General features: G+C 38.8%; 2 protein-coding genes across 4 annotated transcripts; both read left to right on the forward strand.

Moving 5' to 3' along the window:
• arhgdig (Rho GDP dissociation inhibitor (GDI) gamma) lies at window positions 1-22,080 on the forward strand. Of its 3 annotated transcripts, XM_056752962.1 has the most exons (7): window positions 1-19; window positions 148-219; window positions 11,157-11,333; window positions 14,456-14,539; window positions 19,769-19,845; window positions 20,684-20,747; window positions 21,098-22,080. In XM_056752962.1, exons 3-7 carry the CDS (start codon window positions 11,162-11,164, stop codon window positions 21,301-21,303), a joined length of 603 nt encoding a protein of 200 aa, XP_056608940.1. In that variant the 5' UTR covers window positions 1-19; window positions 148-219; window positions 11,157-11,161; the 3' UTR covers window positions 21,304-22,080. The 3 variants fall into 3 exon arrangements, with proteins under 3 accessions (XP_056608940.1, XP_056608939.1, XP_056608938.1); XM_056752961.1 differs by lacking the exon at window positions 1-19 and having other exon boundaries at window positions 42-219; XM_056752960.1 differs by lacking the exons at window positions 1-19; window positions 148-219 and adding an exon at window positions 5,415-5,641.
• Window positions 22,081-22,994: 914 nt separating this feature from the next.
• Window positions 22,995-24,982, forward strand: eci1 (enoyl-CoA delta isomerase 1). The gene is made up of 7 exons (XM_056753625.1): window positions 22,995-23,096; window positions 23,495-23,617; window positions 23,765-23,892; window positions 23,974-24,120; window positions 24,196-24,317; window positions 24,383-24,561; window positions 24,675-24,982. Exons 1-7 carry the CDS (start codon window positions 23,054-23,056, stop codon window positions 24,839-24,841), a joined length of 909 nt encoding a protein of 302 aa, XP_056609603.1. The 5' UTR covers window positions 22,995-23,053; the 3' UTR covers window positions 24,842-24,982.
• The last annotated feature ends 66 nt before the right edge of the window (window positions 24,983-25,048 follow it).

Genomic DNA, 25,048 nt, shown 5'->3' on the forward strand with positions numbered 1-25,048 from the left:
TGCAATGTGACGGTTTCAGGTAATTACATGCATTCATTGCATACATTTCTAAGTGCGTTTGTGCGAAGTCCGAAGGTCTCTTTTTGCAGCTGCATGTACGTTACAAGTCGCGTTGAGTTGTGATTGGTAAACTCTGTTTCCTGGTAGGCAACTTTCATGATCTGAACGCTGTGTAGTCCCTCTTTGACATCCGCATCTACTGCTCTGAAAGACGACACGGTAAGAGTTGTTTCTCCATTTTTTAAGAAATATTAACTGCAGTTTGCAATGCAAAGTTTGCTTTAAGTGTAAATTAGATGGTCTTAAAGCTGGAAAGACACATGCTAACTAATACTGATTTGTAGTTTTTATAAAATGTGTTCACTAACTAACTACATTGGCACTGTTTGTCTTAAAATGCAAGGTTTGTAGTAACTTAGATTAAGCAGATTTTAGCTTCTCTGGTCTATTTTAGGTTTTCATTCACAAAGAACGTTTGGTTTTGTTAGATTTTACCGTTATATGGAAACATATCCTTACCCTTATTTACAGATTATGAGACATTTTGGTTTTACTGCTTTAATAACTTCAAAGATGACACCGACAGCAGCCAGCACTATTTGCACCATCCCCTAACGTGTACATTTTTGGTAAAGTCGTGTGCAACCACATCCTCTCTTTACGAAAAGACCAAAGATATCCTGTTCTGACTGGCTCCTTTATGCTCTACACACCAAAGACAATTCACAGTTAGTCAATTAAAAAAAAATGATATATGGCACATTTGTGTTAGTGTTTCCAAAAGTGAAGGCATTTGCAGAAACAAAGAGGTTATTAAAAGTTAAATTTACCATCACACAAAGACATTTCTGCCCTCTGACTGCGTTCGAATTTAAAGGAGTAGTTTCTTTCTTCCGCAGAACACAAAATTAGATATTTTGAAGAATGTCGTTAACAGCGGTTCAGTTACCAACATCTTATTTAGTGTTCAGCAGAAGATAGAAAGTCATACAGCTTTGAAATGACAAGAGGGCGTGTAAATGATGACAGAATTTTCATTTCTCATGGTGAACTACTCCTTTAATTTGCTGTTAGATCATGAATCATTTGGATTGGGAAGTTGACTCAGAGGGGTAGTGAAATATACTTTCCTGTTTTGTCTTACCCTTATCCCCTGACATTGTGTAATCTTCTTAAGTGTTTCACAATGTTTTGCTCTTGAAATCTGTATTTTCCACACACACACACATTTATGGTTTGTCCTTAATATGATTGTGTTGTCGAGCATCTTTATAATCAAACTGGAATTCTTAATTCAGCGCTGGTGGATCTATCGCCGTCTTGTTGCAGCCTCAGAAGTATTCGGAAAATAACACGTTTTCTTTTATGAAACTTCATTTTGCATTGGCATGTTTAGGGGGCCATAAAGTCATTTGAAAATTTGTACGATACATTTTAGCCTTATATTGATGAGCGCAGTAGATGGCGTATGTCATGGGCATCACTGCGCTGATAAATAGACCATAAAAGCTGCCATTGAAATGATTTTCGAAGAGATAAAAACTGTGGTTTTGTAGTACTTTCCATTTAGTTCTATCTGAACAGTTGACTGGCCACATTTTTTCCACACAATCGAACAAGATTTTAAGCAACAGTTAGTAATAACCCACTGAGGGAGAAGTAGCCAAACATATTAAACATTTCTGACTGATTCGTAAAGAGGAAGTATGCTTTAACTGGCAGGTCTTCTTGATACACAAGAGCTCTGTGTATTGATTAAAACAAACATTTCACTTCCTTAACAAAACATTTAAGCTTCGGGCCCTAATGTAGAGGAACCAAAATGCTGCACAAGCTTTATTCTGTTTCACATTTGACACAAGAGATACTTTGGGGAAATACTTCAGTGTGCTGCTGCACTTTATATTGTTTTTTAATATTTTCGAAAGCTAATTTGTGTGACTATATGGTTGTGCCCATAACCTCACACGCCCATTTGTTTCATAAATGAACATAATTTGTAGGATGTGGTATTTTTCTTAAAACTCAAGTTCTTACTATTATATGTGTTCAAGCATCTGTCACTGCATGGAGATTTCGGTGATAATTAGGAGTTGTTTAGTTTAGAGTTTCTCAATTGTCTTCTATGACAAAGCAGGATTTTCTGTCCTTAGTTTGTCTTCTGCTTTTACTTTGCGCGTGGAATTGAGAAAATCTGTTATGTCGAAAGCTTGACATATTTGGAAGGTACTAAACAAAATGCTATTATTTACAAAAATGATAAACATGTTGCAGATTCTACGAAGGAAATATAAACGAATGAACATAACCGTATTACACATTTTTCATTGTTGGGAGATGGCATCAAACTATGTGGTTGAAATGAGACACATAATCTTGCTTCCTGTTTGTGCAACAGTTTCCAGTCATGCAAGAGCAGTAAAGAGATCTGTGGGGTTTTTTTTGTCAGAGTTCACTCCTGGTTTTATCTTTCAAGTAATTTCAGTCCTATCATAATTTTTTGATGTATTTATTGTGACATCATCAGTTTTTCAAAGCCATAAGGAATCTCAGGCTCCTCAGATGCCAACAGATTTGTGGTCGTAGCTTTTGTAGTTTGATGTGTTATGTAATCTGTTGAGCTATTTATTGGAACTGTTTCATTTGAACAGCTGTCAGTTGCTTTGAACTCAATTCCCAAGCTGCTCTAGCTGACCGTGTAGTGTTGTTAAGAAACATCACAAACCGTTTCTCCTAGACGGCAGTGAGTTTAAATAGATAGCAAAAGGAGAGATCAATTGAAAGTGAAGTGAAAGCGATGTTCCATACTCGGAATTCGAGCTCTGCATTTAACCCATCCAAGTGCACACACACAACATCAGTGAGTAACACACACAGTGAACACACACCCAGAGCAATGAGAAGCCATTGCTGCAGTTGGGGGATCAGTGTCTTGCTCAAGGGTCTCACCGCAGCCGTGGTATTGAAGGTGGAGGAGAGCGCTGATCATTCACTCCCCCCACCTAGAATCCCTGCTGGTACTGAGGCTCGAACCGGCAACGTTTGGGTTACAAATCCTAGTTTCTTACCATTCGCCCACAACAAAAAATCGCGGAGTTTCAAAGACTGTATTATTAACAAGATGCACCACTGCCGTAATAATGAATGGGAAGGAATGCAATGCTTAATATTTCAGAATCAGAAGAGGTTTATTGTTGTTGAATATCTTTGGTGTTGGAAGCTTCTAGTACAGACATTTAACACAATGACAATACAATATAATAAGATTTACAGGATTTTACAAGATATATGCCTATATAATAGAAAAGATCATTGTAAATGGGGGATAATAGCACATAAGAGACATGTGCACAGTGTAGTATATAATAGAATATACATTTTCGATTGTATGTACACTTGTGCAACTGGATATTGTTGTAAGTAGAGGTAGTGAAATATACATGTATAAATAAAATGTACATATAATAAGGCACTATAGGGCACACTATAGAAGTAGTGAAAGTGGAATATTGCTCTAAAGGAGCAGTTATCTGTTTAGGAGGAAGATTGCTTGGGGTAAGAAGCTGCTTCTGTGTTTGGAAGTCCTGGTGTTCTGTGCTCTGAAGCGCAGGCCAGAGGGCAACAGTTCAAAAAGTATGTGTGCGGGGTGTGTGGAGTCAATGATGATTTTTCTTGCATTGTTTTTCACTCTGGAATCGTACAGTGTGCACCAATAATCTTCTCAGCACTACGAACTGTCCGTTGTAGTCTTCGTTGGTCTGATTTGGTGGCCGAGCCATACTCTAGCAAAAGAAGTCCCGCCTTCCAGTGAAACAACCAAATCGTCAATCAATAAAGACAATTTTTTCAAGTTATGATTCATTTCAAGTTTGTTTAGTAACGGAAATATGCTGTTTAATTTAGAAATATCTGTCTTCCCTCTTTCAAGTAGATACTAGGTCTGTTGACTTGCTTTGACGTAAATAGCTGCCCAGAGGCGTTGCAAGTTATATAGTATTTCAGAAACAAATGGACCAAAATAGTGTTTGAATACTTAAAAGTGTAGTTGTGATTGACAGAACTAAATGACCAGGCTCCACCTGTACCTTCGTAAAACTTCATTGGGGCCACTGTAACTGAGAACTCCATTAAGTCTCCTGAGCTCTGAAAGAGCAATAAAAACCTTCCTCAGGGCAGCTACATTCATCTTTCTCATGTAGTATTTGTGGCACAATAAAGAATGACATATTACATAAAACCTATAGAGAGCTGTAGATAGACTCATTCTTACTGAATTACAGTCACGTTTGACCTGTTGCTCTCACAGGAACCGCCATGACTCGGAGTTGGTTATCTAGTGAGCTAAACAAGTTTAGGGAGTAAAAGTTGTGCCAACATGATATTTTTGTAAGTGGACTTCACTCAATGTCTGTCTTTTCGCGCCAAATGTGAATCAACAATTTCTTGCATGCCATACACTGTTCTGCAATGATGATGATGTTTCAGCGCAATCTAAACACCCCTTTCATATTTGCGTTCGTAATGCTGTTTTGCTTTGTAATATCCTAACGTTAATTGGGAGACTTAAGCGATATTCGAAAACAAGCGAAAGCACTGCAGCACGTAAACCTCCACAAACCCTCTTGCAATCTGATTTCCTTACAAAACCACAGCAATGCAGCGCCCCTCAGCATAAGGACCGCCTATAGCAGAGCATCAAGGCCGCATTAAATGCAGGGCCACGCCCACGGTAACCTCGGTCAGGTTCCTCTGACAGGTTGACGACCCCTGAGAGAGATGACAGAAGGACATGCTAGAGAACTGCAGATGGAAGGTCTCGCTGATAGAGCTTCATCCCCAGCCAGAGGGGGAAAAAAACAGTCCACGCAGCAGGGTTGCATCTGCGTGAGGGAGAGAGAGAGATGAAAGGGGAAACAATGTGATAGTTGATATCAAATGGGGGATGGGAGGAATAATAAATATCTCTAGAGAACAGAAATGTGAAGACTAGTGAAATCGAATGGGGAATAAAGAGAAAGGAGGGGAGATGGCCCTCTGTGTGCACGAGTGCGCGCGTGAGGAAGAGGATGAGATCATCGCAGTCTCCCTCTAATGAGTGATGGTGGTGGGAGGCGTGCTGAACTGAGGCGGAGGTTTTGCTTGTCATGCCAGGGAATCAATAGTGTCTGCAGCCTGGAATATCATTCCCACATTACTGCTTCTCATTGCAAACCCTTCGGCAGTCGCTGGTTTTCTAGCGTGGATTACCAACAGATTATTTGTGCATTTCTTCCGTCCCTCACTTTCTCTCTGTCTACCTTCTATCTCGTCCGCTCACTCGCACTCCCTCTCTCGCTCGCTCGATCACACTGGCTCGCTCCCTCTCTCTCCAGCCAACCCACACCCAGTGACTCCGTGTGTCGGTTTCTATGGCAGGGATGCTTCTCTGATCTTTTTTGTTCGTTTTAAATGTGTAGACACTTGTCTCAGAGACAGACACTTTTCTGTATCACAGGAGGACCGTTTCTTTGATTTTCTCAATTTTTCTTCTTCTTTACTGGAAAAGCTTGCGTAAAGAGCTTATACACAATGTTGGGCTTGGATGTGTGTGAATTTGGAGGACAGTTTCTGGAACTGCTCTGGTTAACAGTTTGCTACAGAGGTGAGAGATGCAATCATTTTGTCTTTAACATAAACTCAAATGATAAAAAGTTGATAATTATGTGCTGTTGCTTCATTTTAAAATGCATCGGTTACAACTTAAGTAGATGGACATTAATGCTCTAAACTCCCCTTAAGATGCTCAGATGACAGTCAGTCTCACGGACCAGCCCAAAAACCTCTAGCTAGAACTTTGATGCTTAAATTGGATGTCGTGCATAATGTTCAACAGTTAAATGAATCGTAAAAGTAATTTTCAATTCTTAGTGATTTCCTTAACCTGGTCGAACGCCGTATATATATTATAGTTGGCATAAGATGTGCTTAAAACAAGCAAAGGTGGATGGATCAATATGTATCGATCAACCCATTGTTGCTCTCACAATTTTGCTTGTGTGTGTGATCATCATGTTGTTTGTGATTACATGTCACAGATCTTGTTGATTCAGGGCTTCACTCTGCGGAGCTTCTGCCAAATTGATACCAATCTGATGTTCAGCACTTCACCAGTCTTTTCTAATCTTCCCAGTTTCACTTTTTATAGGGCAGTATGTAAAGACAGTATGAAGAAAGAGAAAGTGATGATGTGTGAACAATGAACACCTGCGTGCATGTGTCAAGTGGAGATAAAGGGGCATGTGTGTGCATATTTGTGTGTTGGGGTTGGGTTATGTGGCGTTTACAGTTGGGAAAGATAACACACAGGGCATGTTTTAATTTCCAGTGCCATATGAAGGGAATTTGCTGATTGTTCAGATTATTGATGCAAGATGACTCTTGCAAACGCATTTCTTTGACCACGGGTTACATCGACAGTTAAGAAAACATGTAAAGTATGTGTATCACGTTTATTCATATTAAACATTGCATCAGTCATTTATCACCATATTTGTATGGAAGCCCTGGGCTATATTGGGCTATATTGCTTCAAACAGGTTATATTTCTATATAAATACACATGGGTGTGTCCTACACATTTCTATATTAAGTACCTTCATGTATATGTATCAATACTGCAGAGGCTTTTTGGGTTAAGCGATTGACAGAATCGGACTCCACAGGTTTCCCAGAACTCTCTGCCAGACTGCAGGTGCTGATACGCTAAGACCCCCTGTGGCCCGGCAGAGCTGCATCACGACTCAGAGAGCCCCAGCTGCTGCCGGGCTGTGATGGATGGCTGCATGTCAGAGACCTGACACATGTTTAAAGGACTAAATCAATTAGATTGCATGTAGGAGAGACAGAGATTTCAAAAAGCTGACGAGTTAGTGCACTCTAGGGAAAGGCCGTGTGAATGCGTAGGATCGTGGCATGCATTATTGCATGTCAATATATCGATCGGATTTCTCACTCTGCAGTTAAAGGTAAAAAATTAAAAGGTTTGTTTGATTGCTTATTACTTTCACATTCTGGTTTTGTGTGTTGTATATGACTTGTGTATTTATATGTATTGTTTCTTCTGTGGAACACAAAAGGAGATATTTGGAGAAATATCTCAGTGGTTTGGTGTCCATATAATGGAAGTTTGGTGAACAACATTCATCTAAACATCTTCTTTTGTGTTCTGCAGTGGAAAGTCATACAGGTTTCAAATTATATGAGGGTGAGGAAATAGTGAAAGGATTAAATTTTTTGCGTGAACTATCCGTTAAGTAAGTTTCCGACTTAAAGGATCAGAGTTTACTGATATGAATCCGTCGACTGAGCTCTTATTTTGATTAACATAGAAACTAGAGGGTGTAAAGGTGTAGATGCAACTTCACATGCGTGGAGGATTTTATTAAACACGATTGCCAGTAAAACCAGTTGCGAGAACTAATGAGTGGGCTTTTGTTTAAAAGCCACGGAACTGCTAGATGCAGTTAAAATATGCAGACGAAAAGTAATTTATTTAATGAGCACCACGCTTTGACAAGTTGGAAAAAAATAAATCAGTCAGGAGTGAAATTACTGAACTGTAGCGCCACTTTGGTGTATAGTGTTTCCGTGCAAAAATCTGCATTTTGATTATTTGTAGGCTACCCTTGATTAATTTCAACCAGTTGCTGGTGTGCTAGATTGTTGGAGTCTGCTGAATCTATAGCCTGCTAGAGGAATTATGCTGTGCAAATTGCGGTCAACACAAATTTTGTAGGCACATTAATGTGGTTTCCTTATCTGCATAGTGAATCAGTGCGTGCAAAAAAATAACAGCTTATAGACGGTTTCAGCGGCAACAACATAAACAAACGTTATGTGGCCAAAACTAAACTTTCACAAAGAATCAATAAATGTTGAGTAGTCTTTATTTTATTTAATACAATTAATATACAATAAAATATTAATATAAATTAAATATTCAATAAATTGTTATATTACTAGCCACTAGCTAGACCTATAACCAAACACAGACCGGAAGTTAACTTCACGCCAGGTGCATTCATCAGATATTTTGAAGAATGCTTGTTATCAAACAGCTGTTGGCCACCATTGACTACAATAGTAGGAATTATACATTTCTTTGTTCTGTTAAACACAAAAGAAGATATTTTGAAGAATGTATGAAAGCAAACCATTCTGATGCACCCTTGACTGCCATTGTCATTTTTTCCTACATTGGTAGTCAATGGTAGCCAAGAACTGTTTGGTTACAAGCATTCTTCTAAATATCTTTCTCTGTGTTCATCAAGACTAAGATATGTACACATATTTAAAAACTCGAGGGTGATGATGACAGAATTTTGATATTTTTCCTTAAAGAATAGTGGTATATGTACACCCACTTTAAAGTTGTTGTACAGAAATAAACTCTCATTAGTGAAGTCCAGGGAGTGTTTGTTGTATGAGAGACTGCAGACCATCAATGTTTGCTCATTCACACTTCACCTCATTAGCTGCGCGCTGAAACCTGCAGCACGCCATCAGAAGAAAACCAGCATGCCATTCATCACCATGCAGCCAGGCATTTAACTGCGCCTGCTGATCAAAGCAGGTCAAAGCATGCTGCCTTTGAAGCTCGAGATGCTGCGTTTCACATATTTCACTCAGAAATTCTTCTTCTGAAGGCTGCAAAGTCAATTTAAAAAGCTTTTCAGATTCTGTAATGTATTAGCAGTGCTGTTTAACACAGTTGATGCGGGTTAATTACTGTCAGCGCTCTTCTGTGCAAATAAAGATGACCTCTCATTAATATCCGCTGCAACGTAGGTGTAGTTGAACCCACATCTTCTCTTTTTTAAAGGAATTGTACACGAAAATGAAATTCTCTAATATTTTACTCACCCTCGTGCCATTCCAGATGTACATTACTTCCTTTCTCCCATCAGGAGCCTGGTTAGGATGCTGCGCTTGACTGTTTGAGATGTGATAAATTGCCCAATTAGACCCGTCATTTATTTCGTGTGACTGGCTTTTTTGTAATGAATCTTAACTTGGGGGATTTGATTTGGGTGTTTTGTTTGACGGGTATTTAATTGGTGTGCATTTTTGATAAATATTTCAGCTGTAATTACGCATGGATAATCAGCTAAAGGGCCTAGGATATTGGTCCAAAGGACACCAGAGTGCAATACGTGGCGTCTCTTGAGGAAAATGTCATAGCGCCAACGTCAGTATAGGCATTTCCGTTTTACACGATTCTTTATTAATTCATGTTAATGCATAGCCAAATTTCTCCCCTCACATGTTATTGCCATGTTCATCCATTTATATTGTTTACGTTGGGACCAATAGCCCTGTGGTTAGTGCTCCGACATATAGTGCCAGTGCACTTGCTACCCGACCCTAGTTCGAATTCCGCCTCGAGCGTCCTTTGCCGGTCCTACTCCCCTATCTATATCCAATGCTTTCCTCTCTGTTTTCCACTGTCCTATAACAATAAAGACAAAAAGCCCCTAAAATATATTTAAAAAATCCATTTATATTGTTTAGTTCTCTCTCATAAGAAAGTTAATTGGCTCATTTAGTCTTTATAGCTGGAGTAAGTTGTGTGTATCGGCAGAATTCTGTACCTTGAAATTGACCGTAAACCATATAACCTGACCCACTTTTCTTAAATCGCCATCCCTGATCGTGTTTTCTTCCCACGGGTTTAATTTATAAAGGTATACAAAATTTGTATTGCCTTTTTGTCTGACAAAATTGGCCACCCTTATCATACAGCAGCATTTGTAGAGTCCTTGAGCTAGTGCTGTCTAAATGCAAAAGGAGATGGTGGTATATTTTTATGAGATAGCCTGAGATAAAATCGCTCCCATAAACCTAATGGCGTATTACAGGATGACCCTCAAAAACACCCTATTGATTCCACAAGATCACATTTTATACAGTAGCTACGCCCTTCCGTTATTGCATTTGCCATCATATTATGCATTAAGTGATTTTGTCCACCATTCATTATGCAAAAAAGGGTTATCATCACTCTTGAGAATCATTGGGGAGAACGTGGGCATGTTTCCATGGTTGCGGAGTCTCTGTAGTCATCCTCAACATACTGTAAATATCTCCAGCATGGGTAAAAAATCGAGGGTGTGATGGGGCTCTCTCTCCTTTACCCCCAGCTGTGCTCAGGAACATCCATCTTCAGGAGCTTCATTTGTCCTCACCCAGCCATAAGGTCATCTTTTAGTTTTTGTGTGTGGAATATTTCCACAAGACTCCTTGTCTTGGGAGTTTTATGGATGTAACGATTTAACTCTCCTAATTCATGAGACAAATTGCTGTTTCTGCTCCTGGCCTCCCGCATGGAGAGCGCCTTTCTGGGTCTTTATGTTCCTTTGTGTCTCCAAGGAGCAATGTCTCAGCCTTCTACACGGCAGATTGTTATAGTCCCATGTGATTATGAGCTATTACGCTGAAATGCTGTGTGTTGGTTTTGACACAGAAAACACGTTTTTCAATGTCGTACAAGTGCCTAAATTAATAAAAGCCAATAGGGCTGCATAATAAATCTGCTGAATCCGGGCTACTATTATTATTATTTAACACAGACGTTTATATGAACTTCCCGCAGTTCTTTTTAGTATTAATATTGTCAGACTGTGAGCGTTAAGTTAAGGTTGTTCAGTAGTACAGCGAGCTAAATGGAAATAAATGTGTGCTATCATCGGTGTTGAAGATGAATGTGATGCACCATTATGAGAGCATTACAACAATTGAGTGAATATTAATAGAGATAAATGTTAGAATACATTTTGTCGTATCTGGGTTAGTGTGACATGGAAGTGAGTATCAGCGAATATATTAAAAAGTGAAGTACAGGTATAAGATATCCTTTAATCCAGGTCATGAGTCAAGAGAATCACTGAAATGTGTTTCTTTATCTATACAAATGTAATATTCCGTGTCTGTTATCTGGGAAACTGTCAAGAAGCACATTTTTTGTTGTGCCTGCAGTCATCACCATCTAATCCCGATATGTTGACCGGGGAACCTGTTGTATATAGTAATCATGATCGCTTGCTGCCTGTTTGCTGTATAGAGACTTGTCTTGAGACCATTGTCTAAACCTTTCTACACTTAATTTCTGTTTTTTTCAGGCATCATGGCTGATAAAGAGACAGGCGTACCAGTGGTTGAGGATGAGGACGAGCAAGATCTGAACTACCAGCCTCCAGCCCAGAAGAGCCTGCAGGAGATCCAGGATCTGGACAAGGATGATGAAAGCTTGAACAAGTACAAGCAGACCCTCCTGGGCTCTGGACCTGTGGTGGCAGGTTAGGAAACTGAGCAAAACTAGAAAAAATATTTAAACTATTTCTTAAACACGCCTACTTGCACATCCGTGTCTTCTTCTGTGCGGCTGTTCTGCTGTGTTTTAGATGCCAATGGTTTCCTGAGAATTTCATTTTTATTTTAGTAAGTGAAATAGTAAGCAAAGCAGCTGTTTGGGTAATTGACTTTAATCTTTTTCCTGACAACCTTCATTTTTCTCACATGTCAATATACAACTGTGCATCTAAATGCATAGTAGTCTATAACCCCCCCCCCATTTAACCCACATTTATTGAACACATATTGTACACTGGTGTAATGAAATGTTTAAAGACCCAGCCTTATGAAGATTAATTTGCCTTCATGGTCAAAACTATAGTCTGGCCCTCAAGGGACTTTTTATTTCTCCCTTTGCTGTCTAGACTGACTCATATCCCCGGGGTATTCCAGTCTTGCTTCAAAGCCCCCAAACACCATTCTCTAAACACAGATAAAGAGTAAGAAGGTGGATAATCTTTGAACTGCTTTGTTATTTGGAAAGACAGGATGCTGGATAATTTGCATTTAAAATTCTGTCCCGCTGCACAATGCATTAATTATGAGAGCGGTTATTGTATTTCTGACTCAGTTATTGAGTGAAAAAAAATGAAAATAGTTTGAGAAAAAGGACCGGGGGAGCTTTGTTTCTTTACTTTTTCTCTCTGTGATAAATTGTTTCTGGGATATTAATGGAAGGTCCTCTCAGTGCAAACTGTAAAACAAACAGCGGATACACTGTGGCTAAAGGTAGATTAATTTCAGTTTGACTCACAGGCGCTTAGAAGTTCAATTGAGATGCTGTTTTATTTTTCACTCAACTGCACTATTTTCCTTTTCTTCAAATATAATATTCCAAGAGTACTATGTAGGAGCTCTTGACTCCTCTGTGTCAAAAATGATTAATTTGCGTATTGTTGGTTATGGTCCTGGTTAATAATATTTTTTTAATATGCTGGAATGCATAAAGGAGCATGTGCAAGTATTTTATGGTGGTTTGTGTTTCGGTGTAATGACCGAAAGATCTGCTTACAGAACCACTGTCATAATGACGGATCATAGCAAAGCACCCATGCAGTGAGTTTTCTTTTGTCTTAGAGGTCTGTTTTATGATACACACCCTTCTTTAGATCATAGTTTGAATATGATGCAGAGATTATTATCATACGAAATGAAAGCAAAAAAATGAAACTCTCACCTAAAGCTATGAATATGATTATTCCATTCCATTTTCTACCGCTTATCCGAACTACCTCGGGTCACGGGGAGCCTGCACCTATCTCAGGAGTCATCGGGCATAGGCAGGATACACCCTGGATGGAGTGCCAACCCATCGCAGGGCACACACACTCACTCATTCATTCACTCACACACTACGGACAATTTTTCCAGAGATGCCAATCAACCTACCATGCATGTCTTTGGACCAGGGGAGGAAACCGGAGTACCCGGAGGAAACCCCCGAGGCACGGGGAGAACATGCAAACTCCACACACACAAGTCGGAAGCGGGAATTGAACCCCCAACCCTGGAGGTGTGAGGCGAACGTGCTAACCACTAAGCCACCGTGCCCCCCAATATGATTATTTAATAGTAATTTATGTGGTTGTTAAAGTCCCTGTGAACCGGAAGTTGTGATCGTTTTTACTTCCGCATTATGACACATTTTTGAGTGTAAAGGAATTTCAAACGTGAAAATAAGTGGGCGTGGCCTGCGTTTTTCACTGTGGATTATTGGATGTGTAAAACAATTGTTCCATTGATTTTGAAATGAAACTAGCTGCAGACTGACAGTTGAAGGGGAGGAGTTAACAGATGCTCCGGCCAAGCCCTCCAATTTATGTTATTTGAGATGGATAGTCATTTCAGGGCGGTAGTGCATTTTTTGATTTTTACTGAACATTATGCGGGTACATGAATTTCAAAAAGAAAATGACCAACATTTATAAGCTATTTACTATAAACTCTGCAATATTTAATGAAAAAATAAGAATTGTCATTTTAAATTTAAATTCAATAGGACTTTAAAGCTTCAAAGCTCCAGTCCCCATTCAGAATTGAGAAGAGTGGCTTCTCAGGATTTTATTATTTCAACATATATAAAAAACCATATGGGTTTTTACTGACATGACAGTCATGAGTAATGACAATTTTTATTTTTGGCTGAACAATCCCTTTAACACATTCATTGGATCTGTAAACCTCAAACAGGCGTTCGTGCATTAATTTGAAACAAAAAACAGGCCTGATGTCCATTAATAAGATTTTCTCAGATTTAACAGTGTGATCAATCATGTGTGATGAGTGTGGTCCCTGGTGCACAGTTTTACGCATGCACATGCCTGCGGACGGCGGCACTTGTAGCCACCAAAGGACGATTTACTGCACTTTCACATTTAAAACCAACCCATCCGGCATCAATGAGATTCATCCTACAATGTTATCTGTGTTACGTGTTTATACAACTATATCTCCTCTTTTCCTTTCCAGAAATGATCATTTAGCAACTAATTCCTCTTGAGATGAATTCACGTTCACATGTGAATGTCTGCTGATATGCGGCTAATGGTTTAGATGTGCAGTGTTGTTATAGGGCGAGGCAGCTGGAGCTATCGCTCTATCGAAATGTGCTGAGACAGCATGAGGTCACTAACCTCCATCAGCTCTGTGTCCACCTAAACTCTCAAAGACAAAACCAATCTTCCTCTGTTATGGCTGAAGCTTTGTAAATACAAAGCAGAGAGGAACAAGATGGCTTGGTAACACAGACTTATACATTTGTAAATGCCTCATAATCTTGTAATCATGTATGTGAAAGATGCACAAATGTTAACATAAGATTAAACAAATGGAGGGAAGGATTGAGAGAGGGAGACCTGTCTTTCCCCAAACATGAATTGATGGTATTCATCTTCACGGTTCTGCGATGATTAATGTTCTTATTGTCTGTTTCCCAGCACTATTTCCCCTCCCAATTTACTCTGTTTAATCCAGTCCAGATGTCTATTTATGTCAGATGTCTTTTTGTTTATCGTGCTGCAGATATTGTATGATTTGATATGGTTATGTTTGTGATGTTTTATTACAGATCCCACCATTCCCAATGTTCAGGTGACCCGACTGACTCTAATGTGTGACCAGGCCCCTGGACCCATCACCATGGACTTGACAGGTAAGTCCTATTGCAAAACTATTCACCTGCACCCAATTCATTTCAAATCCAACACAGTCCAAGTGTTATTTGTAACATTTTTGAATAATTAACATGCATAGTATAATAGTTCTGCGGTTTGAGGTAAGTAGGTTGAATCCATGGTCTCTATTGTCCAAGCAAACGCTGTCTGTCATGCCGAGAGGCCAGTTGCTTAGTTGACACTATTGACAGAGGCTCAGTAGCTCTGCACTGCATTCTAATGCCTCACCTCCTTCAGAGGGATGATGTCATACCTTCCCCGGCCAGCCAATCTCACGCAAGCAGGCTGGAGATGGACATCTGCGACACAAATCAATCGTGCACCGCTGTATGCAATAAAACAAACGTGGCCTCCATATAGACAAGAGGAGATTGTCACGTCTTTTGACTGCCAGATCATGTTTCTGCTCCCCTCCATTGCCCTCGGCTGGTCCAACGGTGCATTTCTCTCTTTAACAACGGGAATACAGCGAAAGGTCACCTGGTTGCTAGGCAATAGGATGATTCTGGGCTGTTTAAGTCAGCGCTCTAAGAAGCCCTATTCAGTCATAAAATCTCTGACATTCTTCTCTGGGTAAAACCCAGTGTATCTTTTGAGTGTACTTTGAGGTTTGTGCTGTCACCGGAAGGTGTGACAGAGCATGTTGGTGAATTTTCTGTGCGGACTTCCTGTTTAGCCCAGCTCATGTTTTTAAAATGAAAAATGAAACCGAAAAAAGTTTATTTGATTAGTGTTTCTCAAGATCTTGATGGACAGTTAGATGGTGCTTTTGGCTTTAAAACCTGACTCACCCCAATGTGGACCCCCCATTTATGAAGAGAAAGAAAATTATTCGGTCCCACTGATAGCAGCGCTTTCGCTCCCGCCTCACTAACAGGAATTGTGCAGATCGGGTAACAGCACATGCATGGATACAAAATGAGTTCTGTAAGAAATGTACACGCCATAGTTCACCATCTCGCAGGCTACCTCTCAGTGCTAGATTGTGTAAAATAGAGCAGACAAGTGTAATCTGTCATAGTTTACTGGGACTCCACAGCATCACCTGATTTAGCTCTTTAAAGTGGCAAAAATGTGCATGTCTACTGCCAGATACATGCAGCTGGGATCTGTTAAGTGCAAAATATTAATTGTTTAAAAAAGGAATTATGAAACAAGTCATTTGTTTTTTTATTTAGAACCACTCTGAATTAATCGATTTCACATTACAGATGTATACAATAAACATAGTCAACAACACACAATAATAACAGGTAAAAAGAACAGAAAAGATGGTCTTTATTTTTTCAGATCTCATTTTTTAATTTTAAGTTTTGACTGTCATCAAATTTTTAACAATAGCATATATTTAAGGTTGAAACGAAACTGTTCTGGGCAATCTCTCCGCCTTGCATGGACATAGCGGGAGCGTAGCAATACATGTCCCCCCACCTGGGAATCAGAACAGTTCATGATTAAATAAAATGTTATGACCGATACATGCAGAAATGGAGGAGATAGGGATGGAGGCGGGTTTTGAGTGCAGCACGATTAAGCAGTTGATAAGGAGCAAAGAAAGGCAACTTAAATAGGATGCAGTCAAGTGTGTGTTGTATGACTATTGGTGAAACGTTGATTAGCTGCACCTGATGTGATCAGCTGATGCAAGCTAGACTCAGGTGACCAGAACTAACGCTACATTTGATAATTGTAAAAAAATGTGATTCCCTTTATTTATATCACAGTTATCATGTGTCTTGTCATGTAGTCAGTCTTTCACATTGCTGTTGGATGACGTGATGTCACTCCTGATGTTTGATTTTGTTGACTGGGCACAATGCTGATTAAATGAAAATTTGAAATGAATGGTCTCTTAAATTTTTTCCCTGGCTGCATTTATTTATTTGTTATAAGCTATAGGATGATATTTATTTATTTAGTAATGGCTTTCAGATACTTTTTTTCCCACAAGAGAAAGTAATGTATATAACAATATCATTTGATAATATCTCTCTGCGATGACTCTGATCAAAGTAATTTTGTGAATAAGATGCAATCCATTGGGCCTACATAAAAAAAGTAGCACAGCTGTTGAGAGAATGCGGCCCAACATGCAACTGTTTGTTAAGGATAAACAAATAGCAAAGAACATTACCCATGCGAGGTCTACAGACTGTATAAACAAAGCATTTAAAGCTGAGAGCAGGAGCCCAAAAGCGATCTGTGATCCAGGACTCCTGCTGCACATGATAGCTGAAGCTCGCACCTCACGGCGGGACAGTCACTGGGATGGAACGCACTAACCAGGCTGAGCTTTTGACGGATGGCACTGGGCCGACCGACAGTGGAGGGAAAAGACTGTGACGGTTACTGGTGGGTGTAGGTGGGGCATGCAACCAGACTGCACCCCAGGCTTGAAAGCCACTCACCATGACAACAGAAGTTCTGCTCCGCTGACGTTCAGATTAGAGCGGCAGGAAGCCAGACCCTATCACCGTGCTCTTAATTGAATCCTTGAAGTGAGTCCACATGTAAGCTCTTTAATATTTTCTTGCCTTAGAGCCTGATGATAAAGCACTTTTAACCTGTCTGGCTCTTCATCTTGCCTGCTTTAAAATCTTCAGGTCTTATCCTGAGCTGGCCTTAAGCAATACGTTATTTGGCAGCTACACCAATGACGAGTCAACTTACCGTCAAATTGGGATGTGAAAGGACCCAGGAGAAAGTCATGTGTTTCTTTGTGGTTTTGATTCTCTGATTTTGAATGGGAGCTTTAAGTAGACACCAGTGTGCATGTGACTGTTTTAACAAGACTTTGCCAGCAACAGACATCCATATACATGTGTCAGCAGGAAACAGATCTTTTAGGGAAGTGAGATTCAGTGAGTTGATGAGAGGAGGGGAGGTGACCGCGCTGAACTCTGCAGTAGTGGGTGTGAGGGTGGAATAAGATGCGCTCATTCTCACCTCATACCAGATTGGTGCTCCTCCAGACGGGTAGTGTCTCCTCTGGGATCTTTCATGTTATTCATCACCATCTATTCTATCTCGCTGCTGTGTGGGCGTCACACAAACGGCATCTAACTACAACTTCAGCAAATTGTGTTTATAAGCAGGCACTACCCTTGAATCTGTAAAACGAGAGAGAGAGAAAGAGAGATATATGGAACCAGATGTAGGTTTTTTTTGCTTTAAAGGCCCATCTGTTAATTTCTCTAAAATAATCAAAATATCATGTGCATTATCTTTAAATTATGTTTCTATTCACAATGTTATAATATTGCATATAACTCTCACCATGGGTGACGAAATAATCCTTTTGTTCATGGGTGATGAAATAATCCTTTTGTTCAATCAGGATTATGTTATTACAGCAATTTTCAAAGATAAGGTGAATTACAGATAAAGGATTTATCCTTTGTGTCGTAAGAAAAGCGGTTTTAAAAGGACTGCATGGATTTGCTTTTTAAATATTAATAACTGTTACATGCAGAGGATCATTATACATTTAAAGGTGCTGTATGTAATATTTTGGAGGATCTATTGACAGAAATGCAACATATTATACATAACTATATCTTTAGAGCTTTTTATAACCTTAGAATGAGCTATTTCTATTTACATTCACAGTGTGCCCCCTTGCATGGAGTTCCCCATGTTGTATGTAACGTAGCTTTAAACAGACAAAACGCCAAAACGATCTTGGTCACCAGTCATCAGCCACCATATTGCTTCGAAGTGGAGGGTTGAGGGCTGGAGTCAGGGTTCGAATTGAGGGGGGGCAGGGATGGTCCCGAAGCCCTCATAATCCTTAAGGGACCTCAAATTATTTTTGTCAAATTATCACGCTAAAACAAAACACTGTTGTCGGTTATTTGTCCAAATTTCATATGTCCAAATTTTTTATCTGAAAAATTCTCTTATTATTAAAGCATTTTTCTTAAACTCAACAGTTACTATAACTTTGATATGCAAGTCTTTCTTTATGTATGATGTTATCTCGCATTGTCAAAACAGATGCGACACGTAACTAAGCAACTAATGGGACATATGGTGGTGGAAAAATAGGTAAGGGAGCGAAAATATTTTAAACCTTTTGCGTTTCTCTAAGAATATTTTTCTTCCTTCAGAAAAAGTTCACATTCCCCAGAGATTATTTTGCGCTCCGTTCTGCAAACATAAGATCCAACTTTGATGAGATGGCTTCCCTTCTGCTTTCCCCCAAGAGAATTACAATTGTTTTTCTTATTCTGCATTGGTTCAAATGGATTATTTACATATACTTGATCTACATTATCAAGAGATGAATCATGTTTAAAACGCTCATATGTTTCAGACTGGCTGGTTTGGCAGCACTGTACAGACAGGCATTATTGACTTTGACGCGTCCTCTCCCTCACTCGTTCCAATGAATTGTTTCATTTATATTCCAAAAAAAGGAACAGCACTCCATTACAGTAATATAAAGAACAAGAATCAAAGGACAAGAAAATAAATAAATAAATAAAAGAAAGGAAAATCTGAAGTGCTAAGAAAAATGTTATCATAAATAAAAAAAAGGTAATCTTACTGTTATCAATAAATTTGAGAGATTTTGCAAAAAGCTAAATCTCAGCAAGACAGACATCAAACAGGCTATATTTTAAGAAATTAGCTTTTGTGAATAAAAAACGTACAATGCAAAGGGCTTGTTAGGGGACCCAAGAGCTTTGACACAATTCAAACACTGGTTGGAGTGAGCCATTGGTTGCAATTCACAGCCTCACCGCTAGATGTCGCGAATGTCATACATTGGACATTTAAAGATGTCAAATCCAAAGCCGATATCACGTGTTCCATGAGTTGGTGATATGTCAATGCTCTAAAAAGTGTTAATATGTGGTGCACAGGAACCATGATCTGGCATCATGTGAATAGGCCACAAATCATTAATGATGCTGTTTACTGTATCAATCTCCTATTTCTCTTTCCTTTCCTGTTTCTTTTAGTATCCATTACAAAGCACTTAGGATGGATTCAAAGGATAAATTGATAATGTAGCAGTCGCGCTATTGCTAGGAAGCTTTTTGCAATGAACCCGCTTGAACCAAAGCACACAAATCATGTGACCTGCACAGAGTGTTAGGATATTGATTTGTGCTATTTTCTTCAGATTGTTGGTTAGGAGGTCTGTCGATGTTCTTCTGCCTGATGTAAATAAACCAAAAGTTTGTTTTTGATTTACGCAGGTGACCTGGATGCCTTGAAGAAAAAGAATTTCACCATGAAAGAGGGAGTGGACTACAGGGTGAAAATCCACTTCAAGGTGAATAATTTAATTTAAGAGCATAAAATTAGAGTTAAACATAATGTGATTTATATTTTATATTATGGTTTGATAAAGGTGTTGTGTTCACATGTTTACTGTTATTTCAAAAGCCATATCATTTTAATGTTGTATGAATGAAAAAAACATACTGTATAGCTTCAATGTCCAGACACTAATGTTTTAGGAGCCTATGCAGGCTTCGATCACATAGATTTTGCAGGATCTTAAATGAATGTGTAGGTGTGTAGTAGTGTAGTTTCATTTCCTGTCATGACTACATGCTTCCAAAGATCAGCATTGTATAAGAAAGCGGAAATCGCACAGACAGTTTCCCAGGCTAAAATATCCTAAAAATAACATTCTTAAAATAAGTGTAAACTGTCCCGGATACAATCTAAGCAAAACCTGGGTTTGTTTATGTTTCATTGTTTCAAACTATGCTTGCTGTTGAAATGTTTTTCTCAAGTATGTTTCGTTTGGCCCAAATCACGAGTGATAGCTCGTGACAGTCAAACTCAACCTAATACCTTCAAAATCGAAGGACTGAAGTCACCTATGTCCCACAATCCACCAGGAAGGGCTTGATTTATAGAAAAGGAAAGACCAAAATAGTTTATGGTTAAACTACTTAAATAGACAAGATCTTCATTTTGCTGCACAGCCCTATGGGCTTGTCTCACAGGCCACTCAGATGTGAAGCGCATGCAAATTTTTCAAGGATGTAACAGGACCTCTGGTGGTGACTCCTGGTGCTCCAGGTTGAACGTCCTGAGAATGAAAACGGCATGTTAGATTAATAATATGTATTCTAATTCATCCCATCTGTTCACGTTAGGTCAACAGGGACATCGTGTCTGGACTGAAATATGTGCATCTGACCTACAGGAAAGGACTGAGAGGTAGAGCATCTGCTGTCATGAATTTTAATGTTGGCCTTGGAGCTTCCCTGGGAGTTTTAGAGTCAGGGGTGCTCGGATATCTTTATTCACTGATCTGCTTGAATATTAAACATCTGATAAAGTTGTAACGGTTGTGGAACGTTTCATAGTGAACAATGGATTATGTTTAAAGCCGTTCAAATTTCATGCTTTGGGTTAAATAGATGGTTTATTCCAGAGATCCTCAGATATATTCACTCGGATCACTTTTGAGTAATGATTAAGCATAACACCATCTGGTTGCTTCAGATAATAATATCTGGTACATATAAAAGCTAAATGTGATGAGATATGTTTTTTTTTGCCTGTAGTGGATAAGGCAGTATACATGGTTGGAAGCTACGGCCCGAGAGTCGAGGAGCATGAGTTTATGACCCCAGTGGAGGAGGCTCCGAAGGGCATGATCGTCCGGGGAAGCTACCACATCAAATCCTACTTCACAGATGATGACAAGACAGACCACCTGTCCTGGGAGTGGAACCTGCAAATCAAAAAAGATTGGGACAATGCAGAATAAAGACGTCCCAGGTGTCTTTCGCCCAGAGCAACGTTCTGGATCCATGACAGGTGTTTAAAAGAGAGACTTAGGCTAGGCAGATATACGACCGGTGTTGGATTTGTACTTGATTAATGAATAATTAATCATATTAAAATTACCATATTGAACATTTCTTGCGTATTAGGCATAATAAATGGTGAGGACACGCAGAGACTGGCAGGGTATTGGAGGTGACTTGGTTCTTGTAATGATGGTAAAATTAACAAAAGAGATTCTTCATGCCTGTACTCTCAGGTTAGTGTACACTGTAAATGTAAATATTAGGATGTCTGTATTCTTGCATTGCATCTAAAGTTCTTTACAAAGCCCATGATCGGATCAGTGCATGCTTGAGTGTGAAGCCATCGTGTTTGCAATGGCTTATATCCTGTATTGATGATGATGTAATCAGCCTGCTTTTAAAACTGATAAATACATGTGTAAGATGTGATTTGTAATATGTGTTTAAAAGGTATTCTTGAGCATTGCAACCCTGCTGAAAAGACGAGCATATTCCCACGCTGGGCTAGTCAGTATTATTGCTAGTTATTCTTGTTGAGATACATGATCAGAGGAAGATCACGTGTACTGGTGACTTGCATTGCTGGTCTTTTAAGCAAGGAAACTGAGCCCATAGTCAAGCACGCTTCTCATACCATATAACTGTTCAAATCTGTCCAGGATTCTGTAACTGTGTCATTCATCTACTGTAACTTTTTGTCATTCTAAATTCCAAAATAAATACATTTTATTGTTTATATGTCTGCTAATACCGTTACTAATATGACCATGTCCATAATGTTGTGTTGACATAAACATATCATACATTTTAATTTTAATTTCTTACTCGCAAAAGGAAATGTTAGAATGTTGGATATTTCTACACAATATTCAGAAATATATGTGGAAATTATTGAATGGTTTAACAAAATAACACTCCTAAAAGGAAGTTGATAAAATACTACTGAAGATGTATAGAGTAACTTGCATGTGCATTATGAAATATCTATGAGGGAGACAAATGCTCGATCATTGTTTAGCAATATAAATAAGAATCGGCACACGTAAATGTCAGTAGAGCATTTTTGTGCACTGTCATTTTTTTACTCCGCAGTCAAAATCTGAGTATAAGTATTTGATCTTATTCAAATTAAGTCATATTATTATTTTTAATATTTGTATTATTATTAATATTTTTCAAATTCGTATTGTACAATCCACTTTTCTTCATTATGAACGTTAAATGTTGTCATAAATGCCAGTAGTCTAGTAGTAGTCTGTGTATTGCATGACTTTACATTAAAAATGTTGATTGGAGTTTTTATTGTAATGTAACGTTAATTGGGGCTGCAGTCAGCAGTAATGTAAAATATAATGTGAACATTTCCTCATCTATAGTTGAATTATTTGCTAAATTCAAGACCTTGATTGTCAAAGTTATCATCTTGTATTTTTAATAAAGTTTAACCTGTCCTTATTTGTAAATGTTGTAGTTTCGTTTTTTGTAGTTTATGAATAGAAAACTTTTATAAAATGTTTTATATATCTTTGACACTTCGACGATTCTGTAAAAACGTAAACTGTCCAATCTCAATGAAGTACACAACGTTCTCGATGATTATTGGCTCTCTGAAAGATTGACGTCTTCAGCAGCCACTCAGGATTTGGTGAGCAGTACGGAAGCGTTGAAGTGAAGTTAGCCTTTAGCATTATCACTGCAGCCGCTGAGATGTCATCTGTATTAAGACACTCTGCGAAATTCACAACCTCTGGTAGGTGTGTCTTGCGTTATTGGAAATGTAGCTGTTTGTATACTTTGCAGTGTCTTATCGATTAAAGTATGCAATATTAATGTACTGGATTTCTGGAATTAGGACAAAGGTCAGCCCACAAAGTATAGTTAAAGCTGCGCTGTGCTTTAAATGTCCTCCTAAAGCATTCTATACTGTATATTGCAAAACATATATAACATACAAAAAAATAGCATTTTAGGTCATTTATCTCCTCTTCTTTTTGGCTTATGAAAGTAGAAGGTTAATACTACGTCCTTTGATGAGGGCAGAGTTTATTTATGCAGAAAAAATATAAATTGTCGTATAGTGTAAAAGTTGTTGACACTGTACAGATGAGTAATCTCTATTTTAAAGATTAAACCTTTTTTATTTTACAGGTTTTTTCTCACTGCTGTCTGGAAACTGCAGTCATGGAAGGACCTCCGCTTTGCCATACTTGTTATCTAAGAACAGATATTCATCCTCTCCAAAAATTAAAGTTGATCTGGACAGCAATAACGGTATGTGTTTGCAAAATAATACGCATACTGCATTGCAACTGTTTTTCCAAATGTACAGTGCATTTTAGGTAAATCAATATTTGTGTATTAAACCCATGACGAAGTTACGAACACAATTATACTAACAGTGTTTTATTCTTTTCAAAGGTGTTGCTGTAATGCAGTTTCAGAGCCCTCCGGTCAACAGCCTCAGTCTTGACTTTTTGACTGAGTTTGCCATCAGTTTAGAAAAACTTGAGCTGGACAGAAGCTGCAAAGGAGTGATCATAACTTCTGTAAGTTATCAGAAACATGATCAGAAAGATGTTAAGCCAGCAGTAGGAAGGCATTTTACTGACAGTGCTTTCGTGTTGTAGGCCCAGCCAAAGGTTTTCTCTGCTGGCCTAGATATTTTGGAAATGTTTCAAAAGAGCCCTGAACACTGTGCAGAATTCTGGAAGGCGGTGCAGGAAATGTGGTTGAAGCTTTATGGATCCAACAAGGTCACCATCGCCGCCATTAATGTGAGTGTCATTACAGACTTGATTTTTATATTAAATCCATTTAGGCGATCAATGAAGGTTATTGTTCTGTTTTAGGGATCCAGTCCTGCAGGTGGCTGTCTGTTGGCTATGTGTTGTGACTACAGGATCATGGCTGATAACCCTCGATATAGCATCGGCCTCAACGAAACACAGCTAGGGATAGTAGCACCCTTTTGGTAATGTTTTCTTTTTCATTCCTGTACTTGAATCTGATGTGGTATTGAAAGATTTTACGGGACAGGTTTAAAGACACCATGGCAAACACAGTGGGCCACAGAGAAACAGAGAAGGGTCTTCAGCTTGGTTTGCTGTACAGTGCTCCTGAAGCCCTAAAGATTGGTCTGGTGGATCAGCTTGTTCCTGAGGACCAGGTTCTCAGCACAGCCACTGAGACCATGACAAAATGGTTGGCAATCCCAGGTAAACAGAACTAGTATACCTCAAAGTACGACATTTCAGTAATGTTAAAGAAACGCCTTTTATTGTTTTCACATGATAGAAACATGCTACACATGTTTGTGTTTTGTCCGTAGATCACGCTCGCCAGATAACCAAGTCCATGATGAGAAAACCCACAATAGACAAACTTCTAGCAAACAAAGAACCCGACATCAAACAATTTGTCAATTTTATAACCAAAGACTCCATCCAGAAATCTATTGGGATGTACTTGGAGATGTTAAAGAGGAGAAAGTCATAAGGAGCTGAACGAGTTACAAGTGTGCCTGTAAGAAACCAGTGTCGTTGTACATTACACGGTTCATTTTCTTTTGTTAATAGCATATATATGGACAGCTTTGGTGTTTGAATGCAAATAAAGAAATAAAATCTAAAAAAGGTCTGCTTGTGGTCAGTGCATGTTCGTGATTTTTTTTTACTAAATGATTTTTACATAAAAGGGTTTTTC

The sequence above is a fragment of the Triplophysa dalaica genome, chromosome 7 (assembly GCF_015846415.1).
Source record: "Triplophysa dalaica isolate WHDGS20190420 chromosome 7, ASM1584641v1, whole genome shotgun sequence".
Lineage (NCBI taxonomy): Eukaryota > Metazoa > Chordata > Actinopteri > Cypriniformes > Nemacheilidae > Triplophysa > Triplophysa dalaica.

Bases quoted from the DNA above. Each gene is read 5' to 3' on its own strand.
- arhgdig (XM_056752960.1), top strand. From the start codon at position 5,569: ATGTTGGGCTTGGATGTGTGTGAATTTGGAGGACAGTTTCTGGAACTG. The intron at 11,334-14,455 runs GTTAGGAAACTG...GTTTTATTACAG, and splicing joins CTCTGGACCTGTGGTGGCAG to ATCCCACCATTCCCAATGTT. The intron at 19,846-20,683 runs GTGAATAATTTA...TGTTCACGTTAG, and splicing joins GGGTGAAAATCCACTTCAAG to GTCAACAGGGACATCGTGTC.
- eci1 (XM_056753625.1), top strand. From the start codon at position 23,054: ATGTCATCTGTATTAAGACACTCTGCGAAATTCACAACCTCTG. The intron at 23,618-23,764 runs GTATGTGTTTGC...TTCTTTTCAAAG, and splicing joins TGATCTGGACAGCAATAACG to GTGTTGCTGTAATGCAGTTT. The intron at 23,893-23,973 runs GTAAGTTATCAG...TTCGTGTTGTAG, and splicing joins AAGGAGTGATCATAACTTCT to GCCCAGCCAAAGGTTTTCTC.